The 22638-nt window shown below is 45.9% G+C and overlaps 1 protein-coding gene across 5 annotated transcripts in view; it reads right to left on the bottom strand.

Annotated features, from left to right (window-relative positions):
• Positions 1–19577, bottom strand: part of LOC106611257 (thrombospondin-2) — a 44168-nt gene extending 24591 nt beyond the window's left edge. The window contains exons 1-5 of one of the 5 annotated variants that reach the window (XM_014211281.3): positions 19432–19577; positions 18451–18519; positions 16064–16623; positions 15751–15835; positions 797–1005 (exon numbers count right to left, since the gene is read on the bottom strand). In XM_014211281.3, the coding sequence (XP_014066756.1) occupies positions 797–1005; positions 15751–15835; positions 16064–16623; positions 18451–18514 (918 nt within the window). In that variant the 5' untranslated portion in view covers positions 18515–18519; positions 19432–19577. Of the gene's footprint in view, positions 1–796; positions 1006–15750; positions 15836–16063; positions 16624–18450; positions 18520–19071; positions 19377–19431 lie in introns of those variants that run through there. The other 4 variants (XM_014211275.3, XM_014211300.3, XM_014211291.3 and 1 more) reach the window with 4 other exon arrangements.
• Positions 19578–22638: the final 3061 nt, after the last annotated feature.

Genomic DNA, 22638 nt, shown 5'->3' with positions numbered 1-22638 from the left:
GTAGACAAGACAAACTGATAGTAAACAAGACCAACTGATAGTAGACAAGACAAACTGATAGTAGACAAGACACACTGATAGTAGACAAGACCAACTGATAGTAGACAAGACCAACTGATAGTAGACAAGACCAACTGATAGTAGACAAGACCAACTGATAGTAGACAAGACCAACTGATAGTAGACAAGACCAACTGATCTAGGCAAGACCAACTGATAGTAGACAAGACCAACTGATAGTAGACAAGACCAACTGATAGTAGACAAGACCAACTGATAGTAGACAAGACAAACTGATAGTAGACAAGACCAGCTGATAGTAGACAAGACCAGCTGATAGTAAACAAGACAAACTGATAGTAAATAAGACAAACTGATAGAAGACAAGACAAACTGATAGTAGACAAGACAAACTGATAGTAGACAAGACCAACTGATAGTAGACAAGACCAACTGATAGTAGACAAGACCAACTGATCTAGGCAAGACCAACTGATAGTAGATAAGACCAACTGATAGTAGACAAGACAAACTGATAGTAGATAAGACCAACTGATAGTAGACAAGACAAACTGATAGTAGACAAGACCAGCTGATAGTAGACAAGACCAACTGATCGTAGACAAGACCAACTGATAGTAGACAAGACCAACTGATAGTAGACAAGACCAACTGATAGTAGACAAGACAAACTGATAGTAGACAAGACCAACTGATAGTAGACAAGACAAACTGATAGTAGACAAGACAGAAAGTATGGAGCACCCCCCCATGATCAGAGGACATCTGTACATACCACTTTCTGCAGGCCGTCAATGAGGTTCCCCACTACAACCCGCAGTCCTTTGAGCTCCTGAAACATGGTGCTGAGTTCCTCACAGGATCGTTCACACATATCTGCTCCCAGATTCTCTGTCTTCTGGCCAATGAAGTTAGTGGTGATGGCGGTGGAGGAACTCACATCCACCATGTCTGTGCTCTCACTCACCACCGTGTTGGCCTCTTCTGACAGGAGGACGGGGACAGGGATGTGGACGGGGGGTACAGATGGACAGAGAGAGAGAGAGAATGGATGAAGAATTGATGATCATTACATGTGATGAACCCTGCTGATGCAAGAGCATAATGAAGAGGAAAGCACAAAGAACTTCATCACATAATTCAATTATTTTCAGTCTTTCCTATCTGTTAAATCGTCTTAATGAGTCCTTAAAGCAGATGTCATTGAGCAGAAACAGCATGGAGATTGAGGGATTGCACATGTTTCACTTTAGGAAATGAAGTCTTCCGTCTATGTGAACTATATCATCAGAGAGCACACAGAATCTGAGGAGGTGTAGAAAACAACTCCTAATAGAGCTGTCTGCTCACAACGTGATGCCTCTTAAATCTTCATGACCCCAGAGATTATTGAGGGCACTCAGTAGAGTCCTCAATGTGAAGCACATTGTTCTGTTTCATCATCCACTTCCATTTTATTTTTAACATGGGGCCTCAGCCTGTCTAGCAACAGAGTATGTCCCAACTGGCACCGTATCCCCTTTGTAGTGCACAATCTTTGACCAGGGCCCGTAGGGTGCAATATATAGGGAATAGGATGACTTTTGGGACGCGTCCCTAGATTTCTCCATCTTCTCTCTCTGTGTTCTCAGTTCATGGACGGAGCACTGATCTACAGCAGGAAGCCAAAGCAGCCTGGTCATGTCCAACACACTGACACAGATTCTGGTCATCATGTCAACACACTGACATTGATCCTGGTCATGTCAAACACACTGACACAGATTCTGATCATCATGTCCAACGCACTGACACTGATTCTGGTCATCATGTCCAACACACTGAAAATAATCCTGGTTGTTCCAACACACTGACACTGATCCTGGTCATCACATCCAACACACTGACACTGAGCCTGATCATCATGTCCAACACACTGACACTGAGCCTGGTCATCATGTCCAACACACTGACACTGAGCCTGGTCATCATGTCCAACACACTGACACTGAGCCTGGTCATCATGTCCAACATACTGACACTGATCCTGGTCATCATGTCCAACATACTGACACTGAGCCTGGTCATCATGTCCAACATACTGACACTGAGCCTGGTCATTTCCAACACACTGACACTGAGCCTGGTCATTTCCAACACACTGACACTGAGCCTGGTCATGTCAGACACACTGACACTGCGCCTGGTCATCATGTCCAACACACTGACACTGAGCCTGGTCATCATGTCCAACACACTGACACTGAGCCTGGTCATGTCAGACACACTGACACTGCGCCTGGTCATCATGTCCAACACACTGACACTGAGCCTGGTCATGTCCAACACACTGACACTGATCCTGGTCATCATGTCCAACACACTGACACTGATCCTGGTCATCATGTCCATCACACTGACTCTGATCCTGGTCATGTCAAACACACTGACACTGATCCTGGTCATCATGTCCCACACACTAACACTGATTCTGTTCATGTCCAACACAACACTGATCCTGGTCATCGTGTCCAACACACTGACACTGAGCCTGGTCATGTCAGACACACTGACACTGCGCCTGGTCATCATGTCCAACACACTGACACTGAGCCTGGTCATGTCCAACACACTGACACTGATCCTGGTCATCATGTCCAACACACTGACACTGATTCTGGTCATGTCCAACACACTGACACTGAGCCTGGTCATCATGTCCAACACACTGACACAGAGCCTGGTCATCAAGTCCATCACACTGACAATGATCCTGGTCATCTCAAACACACTGACACTGAGCCTGGTCATGTCCAACACACTGACACTGATCCTGGTCATCATGTCCAACACACTGACACTGAGCCTGGTCATCATGTCCAACACAATGTCACTGAGCCTGGTCATGTCCAACATACTGACACTGATCCTGGTCATCATGTCCAACACACTGACACTGAGCCTGGTCATCATGTCCAACACAATGACACTGATCCTGGTCATCATGTCCAATACACTGACACTGACCTTGGTCATGTCCAACACATTGACACTGATCCTGGTCATCATGTCCAACACACTGACACTGATTCTGTTCATGTCCAACACACTGACACTGATCCTGGTCATTATGTCCAATACACTGAGACTGACCTTGGTCAAGTCCAACACACTGACACTGATCCTGGTCATCATGTCCAGCACACTGACACTGATCCTGGTCATCGTGTCCAACACACTGACACTGAGCCTGGTCATGTCCAACACACTGACAATGGTCCTGGTCATCATGTCCAACACACTTACACTGATCCTGGTCATCATGTCCAACACACTGACACTGAGCCTGGTCATGTCCAACACAGTGACACTGATCCTGGTCATCATGTCCAGCACACTTACACTGATCCTGGTCATCATGTCCAACACACTGACACTGAGCCTGGTCATGTCCAACACACTGACACTGAGCCTGGAAACATCCAACACACTGACACTGATCCTGGTCATCGTGTCCAACACACTGACACTGAGCCTGGTCATGTCCAACACACTGACACTGATCCTGGTCATGTCCAACACATGGACACTGATCCTGGTCATCATGTCCAACACACTGACAATGATCCTGGTCATCGGTTTTTGGCCTTTCTAGGGAGTTTTTCCTAGGGAGTTTTTCCTAGCCACCGTGCTTCTTTCAAATGCATTGCTTGCTGTTTGGGGATTTAGGATGGGTTTCTGTACAGCACTTTGAGATATCAGCTGATGTACGAAGGGCTATATAAATACATTTGATTTGATTTGATCGTGTCCAACACACTGACAATGAGCCTGGTCATGTCCAACACACTGACACTGAGCCTGGTCATGTCCAACACACTGACACTGATCCTGGTCATCATGTCCAACACACTGACACGGATTCTGGTCATGTCCAACACATTAACACTGAGCCTGGTCATCATGTCCAACACACTGACACTGATCCTGGTCATCATGTCCAACACACTGACACTGAGCCTGGTCATGTCCAACACACTGACACTGATCCTGGTCATCATGTCCAAAACACTGACACTGATGCTGGTCATCATGTCCAACACACTGAGACTGGTCATGTCCAACACACGGACACTGATCCTGGTCATCATGTCCAACACACTGACAATGATCCTAGTCATCGAGTCCAACACACTGACACTGAGCCTGGTCATGTCCAACACACTGACACTGATCCTGGTCATCATGTCCAACACACTTACACTGATCCTGGTCATCATGTCCAACACACTGACACTGAGCCTGGTCATGTCCAACACAGTGACACTGATCCTGGTCATCATGTCCAACACACTTACACTGATCCTGGTCATCATGTCCAACACACTGACACTGAGCCTGGTCATGTCCAACACACTGACACTGAGCCTGGAAACATCCAACACACTGACACTGATCCTGGTCATCGTGTCCAACACACTGACACTGAGCCTGGTCATGTCCAACACACTGACACTGATCCTGGTAATCATGTCCAACACACTGACACTGATCCTGGTCATCATTTCCAACACACTGACAAAGAGCCTGGTCATGTCCAACACATGGACACTGATCCTGGTCATCATGTCCAACACACTGACAATGATCCTGGTCATCGGTTTTTGGCCTTTCTAGGGAGTTTTTCCTAGGGAGTTTTTCCTAGCCACCGTGCTTCTTTCAAATGCATTGCTTGCTGTTTGGGGATTTAGGATGCGTTTCTGTACAGCACTTTGAGATATCAGCTGATGTACGAAGGGCTATATAAATACATTTGATTTGATTTGATCGTGTCCAACACACTGACAATGACCCTGGTCATGTCCAACACACTGACACTGAGCCTGGTCATCATGTCCAACACACTGACACTGATCCTGGTCATCATGTCCAACACACTGACACTGAGCCTGGTCATGTCCAACAAACTGACACTGATCCTGGTCATCATGTCCAACACACTGACACTGATGCTGGTCATCATGTCCAACACACTGAGCCTGGTCATGTCCAACACACGGACACTGATCCTGGTCATCATGTCCAACACACTGACAATGATCCTGGTCATCGTGTCCAACACACTGACACTGAGCCTGGTCATGTCCAACACACTGACACTGATCCTGGTCATCATGTCCAACACACTTACACTGATCCTGGTCATCATGTCCAACACACTGACACTGAGCCTGGTCATGTCCAACACAGTGACACTGATCCTGGTCATCATGTCCAACACACTTACACTGATCCTGGTCATCATGTCCAACACACTGACACTGAGCCTGGTCATGTCCAACACACTGACACTGAGCCTGGAAACATCCAACACACTGACACTGATCCTGGTCATCGTGTCCAACACACTGACACTGAGCCTGGTCATGTCCAACACACTGACACTGATCCTGGTAATCATGTCCAACACACTGACACTGATCCTGGTCATCATTTCCAACACACTGACACTGAGCCTGGTCATGTCCAACACATGGACACTGATCCTGGTCATCATGTCCAACACACTGACAATGATCCTGGTCATCGGTTTTTGGCCTTTCTAGGGAGTTTTTCCTAGGGAGTTTTTCCTAGCCACCGTGCTTCTTTCAAATGCATTGCTTGCTGTTTGGGGATTTAGGATGGGTTTCTGTACAGCACTTTGAGATATCAGCTGATGTACGAAGGGCTATATAAATACATTTGATTTGATTTGATCATGTCCAACACACTGACACTGAGCCTGGTCATGTCCAACACACTGACACTGATCCTGGTCATCATGTCCAACACACTGACACGGATTCTGGTCATGTCCAACACATTAACACTGAGCCTGGTCATCATGTCCAACACACTGACACTGATCCTGGTCATCATGTCCAACACACTGACACTGAGCCTGGTCATGTCCAACACACTGACACTGATCCTGGTCATCATGTCCAACACACTGACACCGATCCTGGTCATCATGTCCAACACACTGAGCCTGGTCATGTCCAACACACGGACACTGATCCTGGTCATCATTTCCAACACACTGACAATGATCCTGGTCATCGTGTCCAACACACTGATACTGAGCCTGGTCATGTCCAAAACAATGACACTGATCCTGGTCATCATGTCCAACACACTTACACTGATCCTGGTCATCATGTCCAACACACTGACACTGAGCCTGGTCATGTCCAACACAGTGACACTGATCCTGGTCATCATGTCCAACACACTTACACTGATCCTGGTCATCATGTCCAACACACTGACACTGAGCCTGGTCATCGTGTCCAACACACTGACACTGAGCCTGGTCATGTCCAACACACTGACACTGATCCTGGTCATCATGTCCAACATACTTACACTGATCCTGGTCATCATGTCTAACACACTGACACTGAGCCTGGTCATGTCCAACACATTGACACTGAGCCTGGTCATGTCCAACACACTGATCCTGGTCATAATGTCCAACACACTGACACTGATTCTGGTCATGTCCAACACACCGACACTGATCCTGGTCATCATGTCCAACACACTGACACTGATCCTGGTCATCATGTCCAACACACTGACAATGATCCTGGTCATCATGTCCAACACACTGACACTGAGCCTGGTCATGTCCAACACACTGACACTGATCCTGGTCATCATGTCCAACACACTTACACTGATCCTGGTCATCATGTCCAACACACTGACACTGAGCCTGGTCATGTCCAACACAGTGACACTGATCCTGGTCATCATGTCCAACACACTTACACTGATCCTGGTCATCATGTCCAACGCACTGACACTGAGCCTGGTCATGTCCAACACACTGAAACTAAGGCCTGGTCACGTCCAACACACTGCCACTGATCCTGGTCATCGTGTCCAACACACTGACACTGAGCCTGGTCATGTCCAACACAATGACACTGATCCTGGTCATCATGTCCAACACACTTACACTGATCCTGGTCATCATGTCCAGCACACTGACACTGAGCCTGGTCATGTCCAACACATTGACACTGAGCCTGGTCATGTCCAACACACTGATCCTGGTCATCATGTCCAACACACTGACACTGATTCTGGTCATGTCCAACACACTGACACTGATCCTGGTCATCATGTCCAACACACTGACACTGATCCTGGTCATCATGTCCAACACACTGACAATGATCCTGGTCATCATGTCCAACACACGGACACTGATCTTGGTCATCATGTCCAACACACTGACAATGATCCTGGTCATCATGTCCAACACACTGACAATGAGCCTGGTCATGTCCAACACACTGACACTGAGCCTGGTCATGTCCAACACACTGACACTGATCCTGGTCATTTTGTCCAACACACTGACACAGATTCTGGTCATATCCAACACATTAACACTGAGCTTGGTCATCATGTCCAACACACTGACACTGATCCTGGTCATCATGTCGAACACACTGACACTGAGCCTGGTCATGTCCAACACACTGACACTGATCCTGGTCATCATGTCCAACACACTGACACTGATCCTGGTCATCATGTCCAACACACTTACACTGATCCTGGTCATCATGTCCAACACACTGACACTGAGCCTGGTCATGTCCAACACACTGACACTGAGCCTGGTCACGTCCAACACACTGACACTGATCCTGGTCATCGTGTCCAACACACTGACACTGAGCCTGGTCATGTCCAACACACTGACACTGATCCTGGTCATCATGTCCAACACACTTACACTGATCCTGGTCATCATGTCCAACACACTGACACTGAGCCTGGTCATGTCCAACACACTGACACTGAGCCTGGAAACATCCAACACACTGACACTGATCCTGGTCATCGTGTCCAACACACTGACACTGAGCCTGGTCATGTCCAACACACTGACACTGATCCTGGTAATCATGTCCAACACACTGACACTGATCCTGGTCATCATTTCCAACACACTGACACTGAGCCTGGTCATGTCCAACACATGGACACTGATCCTGGTCATCATGTCCAACACACTGACAATGATCCTGGTCATCGGTTTTTGGCCTTTCTAGGGAGTTTTTCCTAGGGAGTTTTTCCTAGCCACCGTGCTTCTTTCAAATGCATTGCTTGCTGTTTGGGGATTTAGGATGGGTTTCTGTACAGCACTTTGAGATATCAGCTGATGTACGAAGGGCTATATAAATACATTTGATTTGATTTGATCATGTCCAACACACTGACACTGAGCCTGGTCATGTCCAACACACTGACACTGATCCTGGTCATCATGTCCAACACACTGACACGGATTCTGGTCATGTCCAACACATTAACACTGAGCCTGGTCATCATGTCCAACACACTGACACTGATCCTGGTCATCATGTCCAACACACTGACACTGAGCCTGGTCATGTCCAACACACTGACACTGATCCTGGTCATCATGTCCAACACACTGACACCGATCCTGGTCATCATGTCCAACACACTGAGCCTGGTCATGTCCAACACACGGACACTGATCCTGGTCATCATTTCCAACACACTGACAATGATCCTGGTCATCGTGTCCAACACACTGATACTGAGCCTGGTCATGTCCAAAACAATGACACTGATCCTGGTCATCATGTCCAACACACTTACACTGATCCTGGTCATCATGTCCAACACACTGACACTGAGCCTGGTCATGTCCAACACAGTGACACTGATCCTGGTCATCATGTCCAACACACTTACACTGATCCTGGTCATCATGTCCAACACACTGACACTGAGCCTGGTCATCGTGTCCAACACACTGACACTGAGCCTGGTCATGTCCAACACACTGACACTGATCCTGGTCATCATGTCCAACATACTTACACTGATCCTGGTCATCATGTCTAACACACTGACACTGAGCCTGGTCATGTCCAACACATTGACACTGAGCCTGGTCATGTCCAACACACTGATCCTGGTCATAATGTCCAACACACTGACACTGATTCTGGTCATGTCCAACACACCGACACTGATCCTGGTCATCATGTCCAACACACTGACACTGATCCTGGTCATCATGTCCAACACACTGACAATGATCCTGGTCATCATGTCCAACACACTGACACTGAGCCTGGTCATGTCCAACACACTGACACTGATCCTGGTCATCATGTCCAACACACTTACACTGATCCTGGTCATCATGTCCAACACACTGACACTGAGCCTGGTCATGTCCAACACAGTGACACTGATCCTGGTCATCATGTCCAACACACTTACACTGATCCTGGTCATCATGTCCAACGCACTGACACTGAGCCTGGTCATGTCCAACACACTGAAACTAAGGCCTGGTCACGTCCAACACACTGCCACTGATCCTGGTCATCGTGTCCAACACACTGACACTGAGCCTGGTCATGTCCAACACAATGACACTGATCCTGGTCATCATGTCCAACACACTTACACTGATCCTGGTCATCATGTCCAGCACACTGACACTGAGCCTGGTCATGTCCAACACATTGACACTGAGCCTGGTCATGTCCAACACACTGATCCTGGTCATCATGTCCAACACACTGACACTGATTCTGGTCATGTCCAACACACTGACACTGATCCTGGTCATCATGTCCAACACACTGACACTGATCCTGGTCATCATGTCCAACACACTGACAATGATCCTGGTCATCATGTCCAACACACGGACACTGATCTTGGTCATCATGTCCAACACACTGACAATGATCCTGGTCATCATGTCCAACACACTGACAATGAGCCTGGTCATGTCCAACACACTGACACTGAGCCTGGTCATGTCCAACACACTGACACTGATCCTGGTCATTTTGTCCAACACACTGACACAGATTCTGGTCATATCCAACACATTAACACTGAGCTTGGTCATCATGTCCAACACACTGACACTGATCCTGGTCATCATGTCGAACACACTGACACTGAGCCTGGTCATGTCCAACACACTGACACTGATCCTGGTCATCATGTCCAACACACTGACACTGATCCTGGTCATCATGTCCAACACACTTACACTGATCCTGGTCATCATGTCCAACACACTGACACTGAGCCTGGTCATGTCCAACACACTGACACTGAGCCTGGTCACGTCCAACACACTGACACTGATCCTGGTCATCGTGTCCAACACACTGACACTGAGCCTGGTCATGTCCAACACACTGACACTGATCCTGGTCATCATGTCCAACACACTTACACTGATCCTGGTCATCACGTCTAACACACTGACACTGAGCCTGGTCATGTCCAACACATTGACACTGAGCCTGGTCATGTCCAACACACTGACACTGATCCTGGTCATCATGTCCAACACACTGACACTGATTCTGGTCATGTCCAACACACTAACACTGAGCCTGGTCATCATGTCCAACACACTGACACTGATCCTGGTCATCATGTCCAACACACTGACATTGAGCCTGGTCATGTCCAACACACTGACACTGATCCTGGTCATCATTTCCAACACACTGACACTGATCCTGGTCATCATGTCCAACACACTGACACTGATTCTGGTCATGTCCAACACACTAACACTGAGCCTGGTCATCATGTCCAACACACTGACACTGATCCTGGTCATCATGTCCAACACACTGACATTGAGCCTGGTCATGTCCAACACACTGACACTGATCCTGGTCATCATGTCCAACACACTGACACTGATCCTGGTCATCATGTCCAACACACTGACACTGAGCCTGGTCATGTCCAACACACGGACACTGATCCTGCTCATCATGTCCAACACACTGACAATGATCCTGGTCATCATGTCCAACACACTGACCCTGGGCCTGATCATGTCCAACACACGGACACTGATCATGGTCATCATGTCCAACACACTGACACTGAGCCTGGTCATGTCCAACACACGGACACTGATCCTGGTCATCATGTCCAACACACTGACACTGATCCTGGTCATCCTGTCCAACACACTGACACTGATCCTGGTCATCATGTCCAACACACTGACACTGATCTTGGTCATCATGTCCAGCACACTGACACTGATCCTGGTCATCATGTCCAACACAATGACACTTAGCCTGGTCATGTCCAACACAATTACACTATGCTGGGTTCAATGCCAGCTTTTCTTCTCTAGCACAGTTGGTAGTAGACCACCCACAGGCCAGGTCAGGATGGGATGGAAAACATCCAACACGTGAAGGGGAGAAACCTAGCCTTGTCCCAGATATGTCTGTGCTGTCATGCCAATTCCTATGTTCATGTCTGTCTGTGCTGTCTTGCCAACTCTTATGGCAAGGCTAGGTTTTTCTGCTCTATTTGTTGCATGCTTTGTTTGTTTCATAGCCACAGATAATGCTTTTGTCATGACCATTGTATCATAGACACAGATAATGCTTTTGTTATGACCACTTGCTTTCTTTTGTATTGTGTCAACAGTCCCTGCAGTTTACAATCACTATGCAATATGTATCTCTTCTATGATCCACATTGTCTCACTCATAATCCTCTGGTTTTAATGGATCACAAAGGTCTCACTACAAGTGACAGACTATTAGGAAGTCCTACAACATGATAAACTGTCCATAGATATGACATATATCTGCTTAACAGTAGTGCTACTTAAACATGATCAATTCGATAGAACATTATATTGATGAGTGGCCACAGACTGGTGAGTCAGATTGGGGGTCCTGGTGAGGAAAGTCCTGAGGAACGCAGCATCTCCAGCCAGGCGTGTGTGTTTGTGTGTGTTTGTGTGTGTGTGTGTGTGTGTGTGTGTGTGTGTGTGTGTGTGTGTGTGTGTGTGTGTGTGTGTGTGTGTGTGTGTGTGTGTGTGTGTGTGTGTGTGTGTGTGTGTGCGAGAGAGTGTGTATGTGTGCGTGAGTGTGTGTGTGTGTGTGTGTGTGCCATTAGACATGTGCAGTAGTTGTCTCTTGGTCAGCCATGTAAATGGTCAGAGATGAATTGGTGGTTAGGGGCTGTAAATCAGGCTAGGTCCAAGTCAGGCTGGCCCTGTTTAACCACAAGGTGTCCCACTGCGGCCAAATTGGACAAAGATGTTTTACTTCCTTTCCCCCCCTAAAGTCTGGTGGACTCATGCAAATCTTCCAAATATGTTTCCAGCTGTTGCTATGTGTGTGTGTGTGTGTGTGTGTGTGTGTGTGTGTGTGTGTGTGTGTGTGTGTGTGTGGTGTGTGTGTGTGTGTGTGTGTGTGTGTGTGTGTGTGTGTGTGTGTGTGTGTGTGTGTGTGTGTGTGTGTGTGTGTGTGTGTATGCCTTTAAAACATGTCTGTGGATCTGGTTTATTCATGACTCATTTCCTCTCCTCTTTCCCTTCTTTCCTCTCCTCTTTCCCCTCCTATTTCCCTTCTTTCCTCTCCTCGTTCCTCTCTTCTTTCCTCTCCTCTTTCCCTTTTTTCCTCTCTTTTTTTTGATTGAGATAGGGGGGAAGAAACATATGATATTCCAAATGCTTATCGTTAACTTAACAACGTGGCAGTTTTAAATTTTATATTTTATGAGTGACTTTTGAGCTAACATTAGAGCTTTCTGAACCAGGGTCAGACCTTCGCTGGTAGGAGCATCTAGGCTTTTTCCAGTGACTCACTGGGAAGCCTCGGTGACATTTGTCAAACATAAAATCTGCTCACTCAGTTAGAATGGAAACACACTTGTGTCAACAGTGGAGCTACACACACACACACACACACACACACACACACACACACACACACACACACACACACACACACACACACACACACACACACACACACACACAGACACACCAATAAACACACACACACACACACACACACACACACACACACACACACACACACACACACACACACACACACACCCTGGGGTTTCTGGACATTCTCAGAAGACCCTACTGAGGATTACAGGGCCCCATACCCAGCTTCAGTAGCGGAGAGGCTAATATCCTGTGTGTGTCCATGAGGGAAAGTGGCAACTCCCAGTCCCTACTCCTTCCAGCACAGCATTTGGCTTTCTCTTCTGTTTTTCTCCCCCATCATTACCCTTCTGTTTTCCTCCCCATCATTACTCTTTTATTTTCCTCCCCCATCATTACCCTTCTATTTTCCTCCCCCATCATTACCAATCTATCTCCCCCATCATTACCCTTCTGTTATCCTCCCCATCATTACCCTTCTGTTATCCTCCCCATCATTACCCTTCTGTTATCCTCCCCATCATTACCCTTCTGTTATCCTCCCCATCATTACCCTTCTGTTATCCTCCCCATCATTACCCTTCTGTTATCCTCCCCATCATTACCCTTCTGTTATCCTCCCCATCATTACCCTTCTGTTATCCTCCCCATCATTACCCTTCTGTTATCCTCCCCATCATTACCCTTCTGTTATCCTCCCCATCATTACCCTTCTGTTATCCTCCCCATCATTACCCTTCTGTTATCCTCCCCATCATTACCCTTCTGTTATCCTCCCCATCATTACCCTTCTGTATTCCTCCCCCATCATTACCCTTCTGTTATCCTCCGCCATCACTACTCTTTTATTTTCCTCCCCATCATTACCCTTCTGTTATCCTCCCCCATCATTACCCTTCTGTTATCCTCCCCATCACTACTCTTTTATTTTCCTCCCCATCATTACCCTTCTGTTATCCTCCCCATCATTACCCTTCTGTTATCCTCCCCCATCATTACCCTTCTGTTATCCTCCCCCATCATTACCCTTCTGTAATCCTCCCCCATCATTACCCTTCTGTTATCCTCCCCCATCATTACCCTTCTGTTATCCTCCCCCATCATTACCCTTCTGTTATCCTCCCCATCATTACCCTTCTGTTATCCTCCCCATCATTACCCTTCTGTTATCCTCCCCATCATTACCCTTCTGTATTCCTCCCCCATCATTACCCTTCTGTTATCCTCCGCCATCACTACTCTTTTATTTTCCTCCCCATCATTACCCTTCTGTTATCCTCCCCCATCATTACCCTTCTGTTATCCTCCCCATCACTACTCTTTTATTTTCCTCCCCATCATTACCCTTCTGTTATCCTCCCCATCATTACCCTTCTGTTATCCTCCCCCATCATTACCCTTCTGTTATCCTCCCCCATCATTACCCTTCTGTAATCCTCCCCCATCATTACCCTTCTGTTATCCTCCCCCATCATTACCCTTCTGTTATCCTCCCCCATCATTACCCTTCTGTTATCCTCCCCCATCATTACCCTTCTGTTATCCTCCCCCATCATTACCCTTCTGTTTTCCTCCCCCATCATTACCCTTCTGTTATCCTCCCCATCATTACCCTTCTGTTATCCTCCCCCATCATTACCCTTCTGTTATCCTCCCCCATCATTACCCTTCTGTTATCCTCCATCATTACTCTTTTATTTTCCTCCCCATCATTACTCTTTTATTTTCCTCCCCAAACATTAGCCTTCTGTTTTTCTCAACCATCATTACCCAGCCAGTCCACTGTCAATGGAAACAAATGTTAGCGTCTGTATCTCCTTTTGTTTGTTGACCGCAGCGCACGCACGCACACACACCACACACACACACACACACACACACACACACAGGTTGACCTCACGCCACCACACTGACACAGTGATTTCCGTTAACATGATGTAATACTGTCAGATATCTCCACATCTGCAATCTTTCTATGACCCACTAAAATGAAAGACCCAAAAAAGTGATAGAACCAGACACAATGGATATAAGGAAGAACTCCATATTTTTAAGTGGTTGGGTCTGTTGGGGAAATGTGATATGGTTTTATCTAAATGAAATGCAGAACCACAGAGCTGTAAGAGGTTTGGTCTGTTGGGGAAATGTGATATGGTTTTATCTAAATTAAATGCAGAACCACAGAGCTGTAAGAGGTTGCATGTGACTGTGACTGCGTCACAAATGGCACCGTATTCCCGCTGATTCCCTATGTAGTGCAGTACTTGTGACCAAAGAAGTACACTAAATAGGAAATAGGGTGCCAGTTGGGATGCACCCAGTAAGGCAGCAGGATGGTTGGTTCAGTCGCATCTGCTTTGGATGGGGCTTAAAAGTAAGTTTGAAGCAGATCGGGAATGACAAATTGAGGTCACGTCATCAGGATATTTAGAGCATGAAAACAATAGCACAGATCCCCAAAAAGGACCAGCTTGGTCCCAGATCTGTTTGTGCTGTCTTGGCCATTTCTATGATCATTCTATGTTGCCAAACTTGGGATGACAAGGACCATAACAGTTGGCTAACAGCACACACCGGTTTGAGAAAAGGTTAATAAAGGACAGTTGCTGTAACATAATACAACATTAGATTTGAGATTATGTCCTTGAAATATCTTTAGGCCTTCATATCATATCGCCCCCTATTGGTAGGTCTCAGTCTATCTAAACTACAGGGGCATGTTCTTAGGGCACACAACAGAAAACATTCTATAATTTTTTTGCAATGGAAAACTAAAATGATCCTTTCTCATTGGACAAGTCCAGGTAGTCCGTTCCTGTTTAACAGAAACAAGTGTCTCTCAATGGATAAGTCCAGGTAGTCCCTCCTTGTTTCAAACAGTTTTTTCTCTCCATTTGGTGCCTAATAAACACGACCAGTACAGTAATGTTAGCCAAAATCCAACTGTCTCTTACCTGGCTTAGTGACTTCACAGCCCTTGTTCCTAAGAACGTCATCCACGGGTGTGTCGAACATGAAGCGAACGTTCTGCAGTAACCCCTGTGTGACAAGACAAGAGGCTGTTATGTGTCACATTGGACTAGCAGCCAGGAACAACTTCTTTACTATTCACTTACCTTGAGCTTGTATGTCAAGTAAAAAAAATACAGAATGAGTTAGTCTTACTGGCTAACATTAGATGCAGAATGACTTAAGGGGCAAGATCTGAAATGGTGTCCTATTCCCTATATCTGGTGCACTACTTTTCTGGACAAAAGTAATTCTTACCCTGAAGTGGTTTTCACGGATGGATCCCTTAGCGACGAACATTCGGCTCCCCTCCGCCTGCAGGTGCTCGTAGAACGGCTCATCCAAGATGAAGCTGTCGATGAGACTGCAGCCCACAAACAGATTTGCGTTTTCGCCATGAACATGAAGTGTGATATTCTTCCACTGCGAGTCAGACAGGTCAACATCCTCGAAGGAGACAACATTTTGGGAGCCGTCCACCCAGAAGACAAGGTCCAGCGTGTTGGCACGACCATTGGAGACTATTTCAAACTGCCGCTGGCCGTTGGCGTCTTCCATGGCGATGAGGGTTCCTCGCGATCCGCGGTCCTGGCGCATGCTGGCCACGAACACGAAGCCCTCATTGTTCTGGATTTGCTGAAGTATCTGTTTGAGCACGGGCGCGCTCACTGAGGGCAAATGGTCGAAGCGGATGAAGCGGTAAGCAGGGTTGTCTGTGTCTTGGCCGCGGAATTGCTTGGCGCCCAGAGTCTTGCGTGTGATACCGCTAATATCAAACAGGTCAAATGTTGTGTCGTCATCCGATGTGACCTCGCCATCTTCAATCAGTCGTACAGGGGATAGATAGGGAGAGGAGAACGTGTACAGCCAATTAGCTTGATGAAACAGCAAAGCATTCGAAGAAAATCTGACCAAGTGATTATAGCTAAGTCTATAGTGGGGCTCTCCTACCCTGTTCCTGCTGCAACCAGCTGTCAAAGTCTCACATCAGAATTAGACGTTCATCCATGTTTCTCAAAAGTCAAATTTCGAAGTTGTTGCAAATGTCAAATTTTCAAAAGTCTAAGTTTAGGCATTAACTCTGAATTTTTAAGGTTTGGATTAAGTTTAGGAATGTTTAAGGTTAGGGCATTAACCCCAAAATCCAAATGGTTATGGTAAGGGTTAAGGTTGGGATAGGCTTAAAACTAAAATATAAAAAACAACTTTCTGTCACTGGATTCAAACTTGCAACCTTTAGAATCAGAGACAGATGCTTATACCCATCCGCTGTCGCCTTCCACAACACCCTAGGAAAACTGAAACCTCTTGAAGGTAACAACGCCCCTAGTGGGTGGTTTCCACATCGTCTCCCAACGTCCTCAGACATAGATGGACGATGTTGAATACTGACTTGTATCATGGGTGACCTGGCTGTCCTGGAGAGCGACTCTCCTGTAGGTTTTTGTTCCAACCCCAGTTGTAACTAACTTGATTCGGTTTATCAATCATCTAATTATTAGAATCAGGTGTGCTAGATTAGGTTTGAAGCAAAAAAATCTACAGGATGGTAGCTCTCCAGGACAGGGTTGGAGTTAAAACCAACAGAAAGGTAGCTCTCCAGGACAGGGTTGGAGTTAAAACCTACAGAAAGGTAGCTCTCCAGGACAGGGTTGGAGTTAAAACCTACAGAAAGGTAGCTCTCCAGGACAGGGTTGGAGTTAAAACCTACAGAAAGGTAGTTCTCCAGGACAGGGTTGGATTTAAAACCAACAGAAAGGTAGCTCTCCAGGACAGGGTTGGAGTTAAAACCTACAGAAAGGTAGCTCTCCAGGACAGGGTTGGAGTTAAAACCTACAAAAAGGTAGCTCTCCAGGACAGGGATGGAGTTAAAACCTACAGAAAGGTAGCTCTCCGGGACAGGGTTGGAGTTAAAACCTACAGAAAGGTAGCTCTCCGGGACAGGGTTGGAGTTAAAACCAACAGAAAGGTAGCTCTCCAGGACAGAGTTGGAGTTAAAACCTACAGAAAGGTAGCTCTCCAGGACAGGGTTGGAGTTAAAACCTACAGAAAGGTAGCTCTCCAGGACAGGGTTGGAGTTAAAACCTACAGAAAGATAGCTCTCCAGGACAGGGTTGGAGTTAAAACCTACAGAAAGGTAGCTCTCCAGGACAGGGTTGGAGTTAAAACCTACAGAAAGGTAGCTCAAACGGACAGGGTTGGCGTTAAAACCTACAGAAAGGTAGCTCTCCAGGACAGGGTTGGAGTTAAAACCTACAGAAAGATAGCTCTCCAGGACAGGGTTGGAGTTAAAACCTACAGAAAGGTAGTTCTCCAGGACAGGGTTGGAGTTAAAACCTACAGAAAGGTAGCTCTCCATGAACAGGGTTGGAGTTAAAACCAACAGAAAGGTAGCTCCCCATGAACAGGGTTGGTATTAAAATCTCCAGGAACAGGGTTGGAGAGCGCTGGCTATAACTTAACTGGGTATGCTTTCATGCACAAGGAAAAGTGACAGTATCATATTCACTCATGATACATTTACAAAAATCTAATTAGTATGAAACATACATCACATCATTATTTAACAATAAAAATGAAATGGCATTGAGGTTATGATAATGATGATGAAAAGTCGTATAAACTTTATGCATGAGTAGATTTACCTTGAGGTAGCGCTGAGGAGCAAAGTAATAAAATCGGCAGCAAGTTGAGACTTCTGAGTATCATATCTCCTTCAAAACACAAGAGACACAAACGCTGATTATTATCCAGGGAAACGGCAAATTGAAAGTTGTTAGCTTCATCACGATTGTAATGACTATCTCATAAGTAAAATCTTTGTAGGCTATCTATTTTGTATTCGCCCTCTGCTCAGCTGTCACAAAGCGACACCAAGTTCATTGCAACTGTGAATAGTGAAGTTCTCAGTCATGTCATGCCACAAGCTTCAACAATAGCAACGCTATGAAGGAGCCTAACTGTCTCCAAAACTAACACAGGTTTATCGAGGAAGATACAATACACCTTACACCTTACAACGTGCACATACTGTATGTGGGCTGTTATAGGCTATTGGGAAACAATTATACACTACTTCTAAAACAACATTTCTGCAAATGCATAACGTTTAACAAAACGAATCAATCACATAACAAAATATGTGTGCTACATTCTTTAACTAAATTATTCTGACTAGCAGTAAATTTGAAACTTATGGTAACATTGCTGATTGTTTTTGAAAATGCAAAACAATTCCCCATGCACATTGGAATGCAACAATTTACCGGGTGAAAGTGCAAATTCCCTTTAAAAAAATCCGTTAGATGTCCAATAATAAAAAAGAAGGTAATAACAAATATATTTTTCAAACAAATATGAATAGTGTAATGAAAACGGAATAACTCCTGTAACCTGGTGCGTAAGATGTAAAGCCCGCTGGTTTACTTCACTAGATCTACATTATGTAGGGAGGACTCGAGCGATAGTGGCTTAGGCACCAGTCTCCCTCCCTCCTATATACTCCTCACTATGACCCTGTCAGTCAAGTTTAAGTATGAAATGTTTGGATTCAATTTCTAAATCGGAATTACATAATTCCGTTCTGATAGCGTCATTTGCTTATATCTGTTTAAAGCGGCATTTACCGGTCCCGGGGCCCCTCCCTCGCGGTCTCTCGTTCCCCAATCCAACCTCTCTATCAAGCCCACTTCATTACCGATGTTCCAACGGAATCGGGTTTCGGGGAGGAGTTATTGATGGAGAAAACGCAACAGCGAGGTCGGATGTAAGGCTTGCGCTGGCTTTTAGGTCTGGGAGCAGTGGTGTGTCCAGGTGGTGGCCCAGTGTGACGGCCCCCCTGAATTCTGATTGGCCACCCCAGTCCCTCCCCCCCAGAAATTATTGTACAGACAGCAAGACTAATCAATCTCACCAGAGAAAGCATCTGAGTGAGCGAAACAGCGGCTCTCTGTTTTCATATGTGTAGCCCAAGTATCTGATGCTGTTTGGCCTAAAAGGGCCTAATGAAATTACTTAAATTGACTGATTTCCTTATATGAACTGTAACTCAGGAAAATCACAAATCATTTTATACGTTTGTTTATTTATATTTGGGGTTAAACATTTTGGGCACCCATGAATACACGAAACTTTGTAGGCTGAATGTCATTACACTTATGGTGTTAGTAATAGATGTCTCTTTCCATTTAAATGGCGGGTGCAGAGTGCACTGTTTGGATGCTGGATATATTTTGGAGTAGAAGAACATGCGCAAGTAACCTAGTTAACCTACATTTTGAAATTACTTTGTTTGACAATCAGATGAAAACATCATGACTGGTTGTGTTCATGACACATTAAAAGTTAATCCATTTTGTAAGAAGACTTTTGGAAATGATTTATGAATTATTTTAACCTGACCTAAGCTGAAGTATTTAATGCGTTGACCCATCATAATTATATTTGAAAAAACCCACCATGCATCGATTAAGGTTAAACATGTTATGGCCCCCCTAAATTGGGTCTGTGCCCCACCTTGCCACCCCATTCAACAATGTTTGGATCAGATTTCTAAGGCGGAATTACATAATTCCGTTCTGATAGCGTAATTTGTTTATATATGTTTAAAGCGGCACCCCATTCAACATGTTCTGGACACTCCTCTGTCTGGGAGCGCAAAGCTTGGTCACGGTTTCCATGTGGCTGTAAATTACAAATATATCCGCTCTATAACATATAGTCTTTGGAGTGCAGTATTTTTCAAAACGTTCCCAAAACTTTTACACACAAGTTTTTCTGTTAGTTTATTTAATAGCTCGGAATTTTAACAATTCTTAAAGCGAGCACATCAACTGCAGCCTACCTATTCAAACTACAGTATAGGATTTGTTCTACTTTTTAATCAGACCAGACCACCAGCATTCATTATATTAGGCTATAGTTCACCGATGCCTGTTCAAGTGTACAGTGAATTAATGTGGCTTCTGTAACATTCGTTTGTCAAATTTAGATAATATCTGTATCCTATAGCCTAATAATTTTTCATTCGTTAAATATCACCTTTAGGCACCAAAATCAAGTCAGCAATTCACACTGATCCACTATGGTCAGTACATGGGCGGGACACAACGCGCTGCTTACTGATGGGGGAATACTGATCCTCTAGCGATGTGTCGCGTGATCATTTAGTCAAAGTCATTTAGGACACTGACTGTTCAGACTGACTTCAATTTTGAGGGTTAAAACGCCCGACCGCGACCGACTCACTGGCTGTTGTGTGTTTTTAGGAATGTGGATGCTCCCGCGTTGCTGGCAAGTAGTACTGTATCTGGTCTGGAAATAAGTAGTTCCCTTCTACTTCTGCTCCCCTCTATGTTGTCAGATAGGAATGACTCGTATATTCCACTGACATTCCTTCGTTCCTGGGGTTTCGGTTGGCTCATGGAGAGGGGTCATAAAACAAACAATAGATGGAGATAGATGAAGCGCGCGTCATTTAGAGACGTCCTTGTCTTATTTTGACAGGAACAATACGCAGGGAAACAGAACGGACAGTAGCTTACCAAAATAGCCAATAGGGCAGTAATAACTGAGGAATGTTCTAATAAGGAAAGAGTAGCCAAGTATGTCAGTCTTAGTCATGTTTTTGAGGTGTTGGTTTCTAGCATGTTTCTAGCATTTTAGTACACTAGTCAGTTATAGGCATATTATTCCAATCAAAGGATATATGAATCCAGCCAGTCTTTGGCATGCCACCGTTTCCACACAGAATGCCAGTAAATACAAATTGATTGATGCCCCTGCAGTTGCCAGGTGCGCTATAGAAAGGTTGAAGCTTACTCTTAGTCTTACCCATAGCCTTTTGGGGGCCCTTGGTTGGGGTGACCTCAACAAGCAGGTCAAATCTTATTAGTGGCCCCCTCTTGACAGCAGAGAAAACATTTGTTTTAATTTCCTGCAGTTCTACACATTTTGCCACAGGGTGGAGAGAAAATGAAAATGTTGCAGTTTTATAACACATTTCATACAATTCTACTCATTTTACCATGGGGCAGAGAGACATTTTAGCAGTTTTAAAGCAAGTTTTCTGCAGCTCAACAAATTATGTCATGGGGAGGAGAGAAAATGTTACATAACTACAGTATTGATAATTTTGATCATATTATAAAGATGAAGTAAAAATACATTGTCTATACAGGTAAATAAAACAAAAAAAGAAGTGGGTCTCCTCCACCAACCTCCCATCCCAACCCCACCCAGCCAACATGTCTCCACCCCCAACCTCCCATCCCATTCCCCCAACCCCACCCAGCCAACATGTCTCCACCCAACCTCCCATTCCCCCAACCCCACCCAGCCAACATGTCTCCACCCCAACCTCCCATCCCATTCCCCCAACCCCACCCAGCCAACATGTCTCCACCCCCAACCTCCCATCCCATTCCCCCAACCCCACCCAGCCAACATGTCTCCACCCCAACCTCCCATCCCATTCCCCCAACCCCACCCAGCCAACATGTCTCCACCCCAACCTCCCATCCCATTCCCCCAACCCCACCCAGCCAACATGTCTCCACCCCCAACCTCCCATCCCCCAGCCCCACCCAGCCAACATGTCTCCACCCCCAACCTCCCATCCCCCAACCCCACCCAGCCAACATGTCTCCACTCCCAACCTCCAATCCCATTCCCCCAACCCCACCCAGCCAACATGTCTCTACTCCCAACCTCCCATCCCATTCCCCCAACCCCACCCAGCCAACATGTCTCCACCCCAACCTCCCATCCCATACCCCCAACCCCACCCAGCAAACATGTCTCCACCCCAACCTCCCATCCCCCCAACCCCACCC

Source organism: Salmo salar, chromosome 01 (genome assembly GCF_965601325.2).
Source record: "Salmo salar chromosome 01, fSalSal1, whole genome shotgun sequence".
Lineage (NCBI taxonomy): Eukaryota > Metazoa > Chordata > Actinopteri > Salmoniformes > Salmonidae > Salmo > Salmo salar.
The sequence above is the reverse complement of the archived record's forward strand: the minus strand, read 5'-3'. Positions and strand labels throughout refer to the sequence as shown.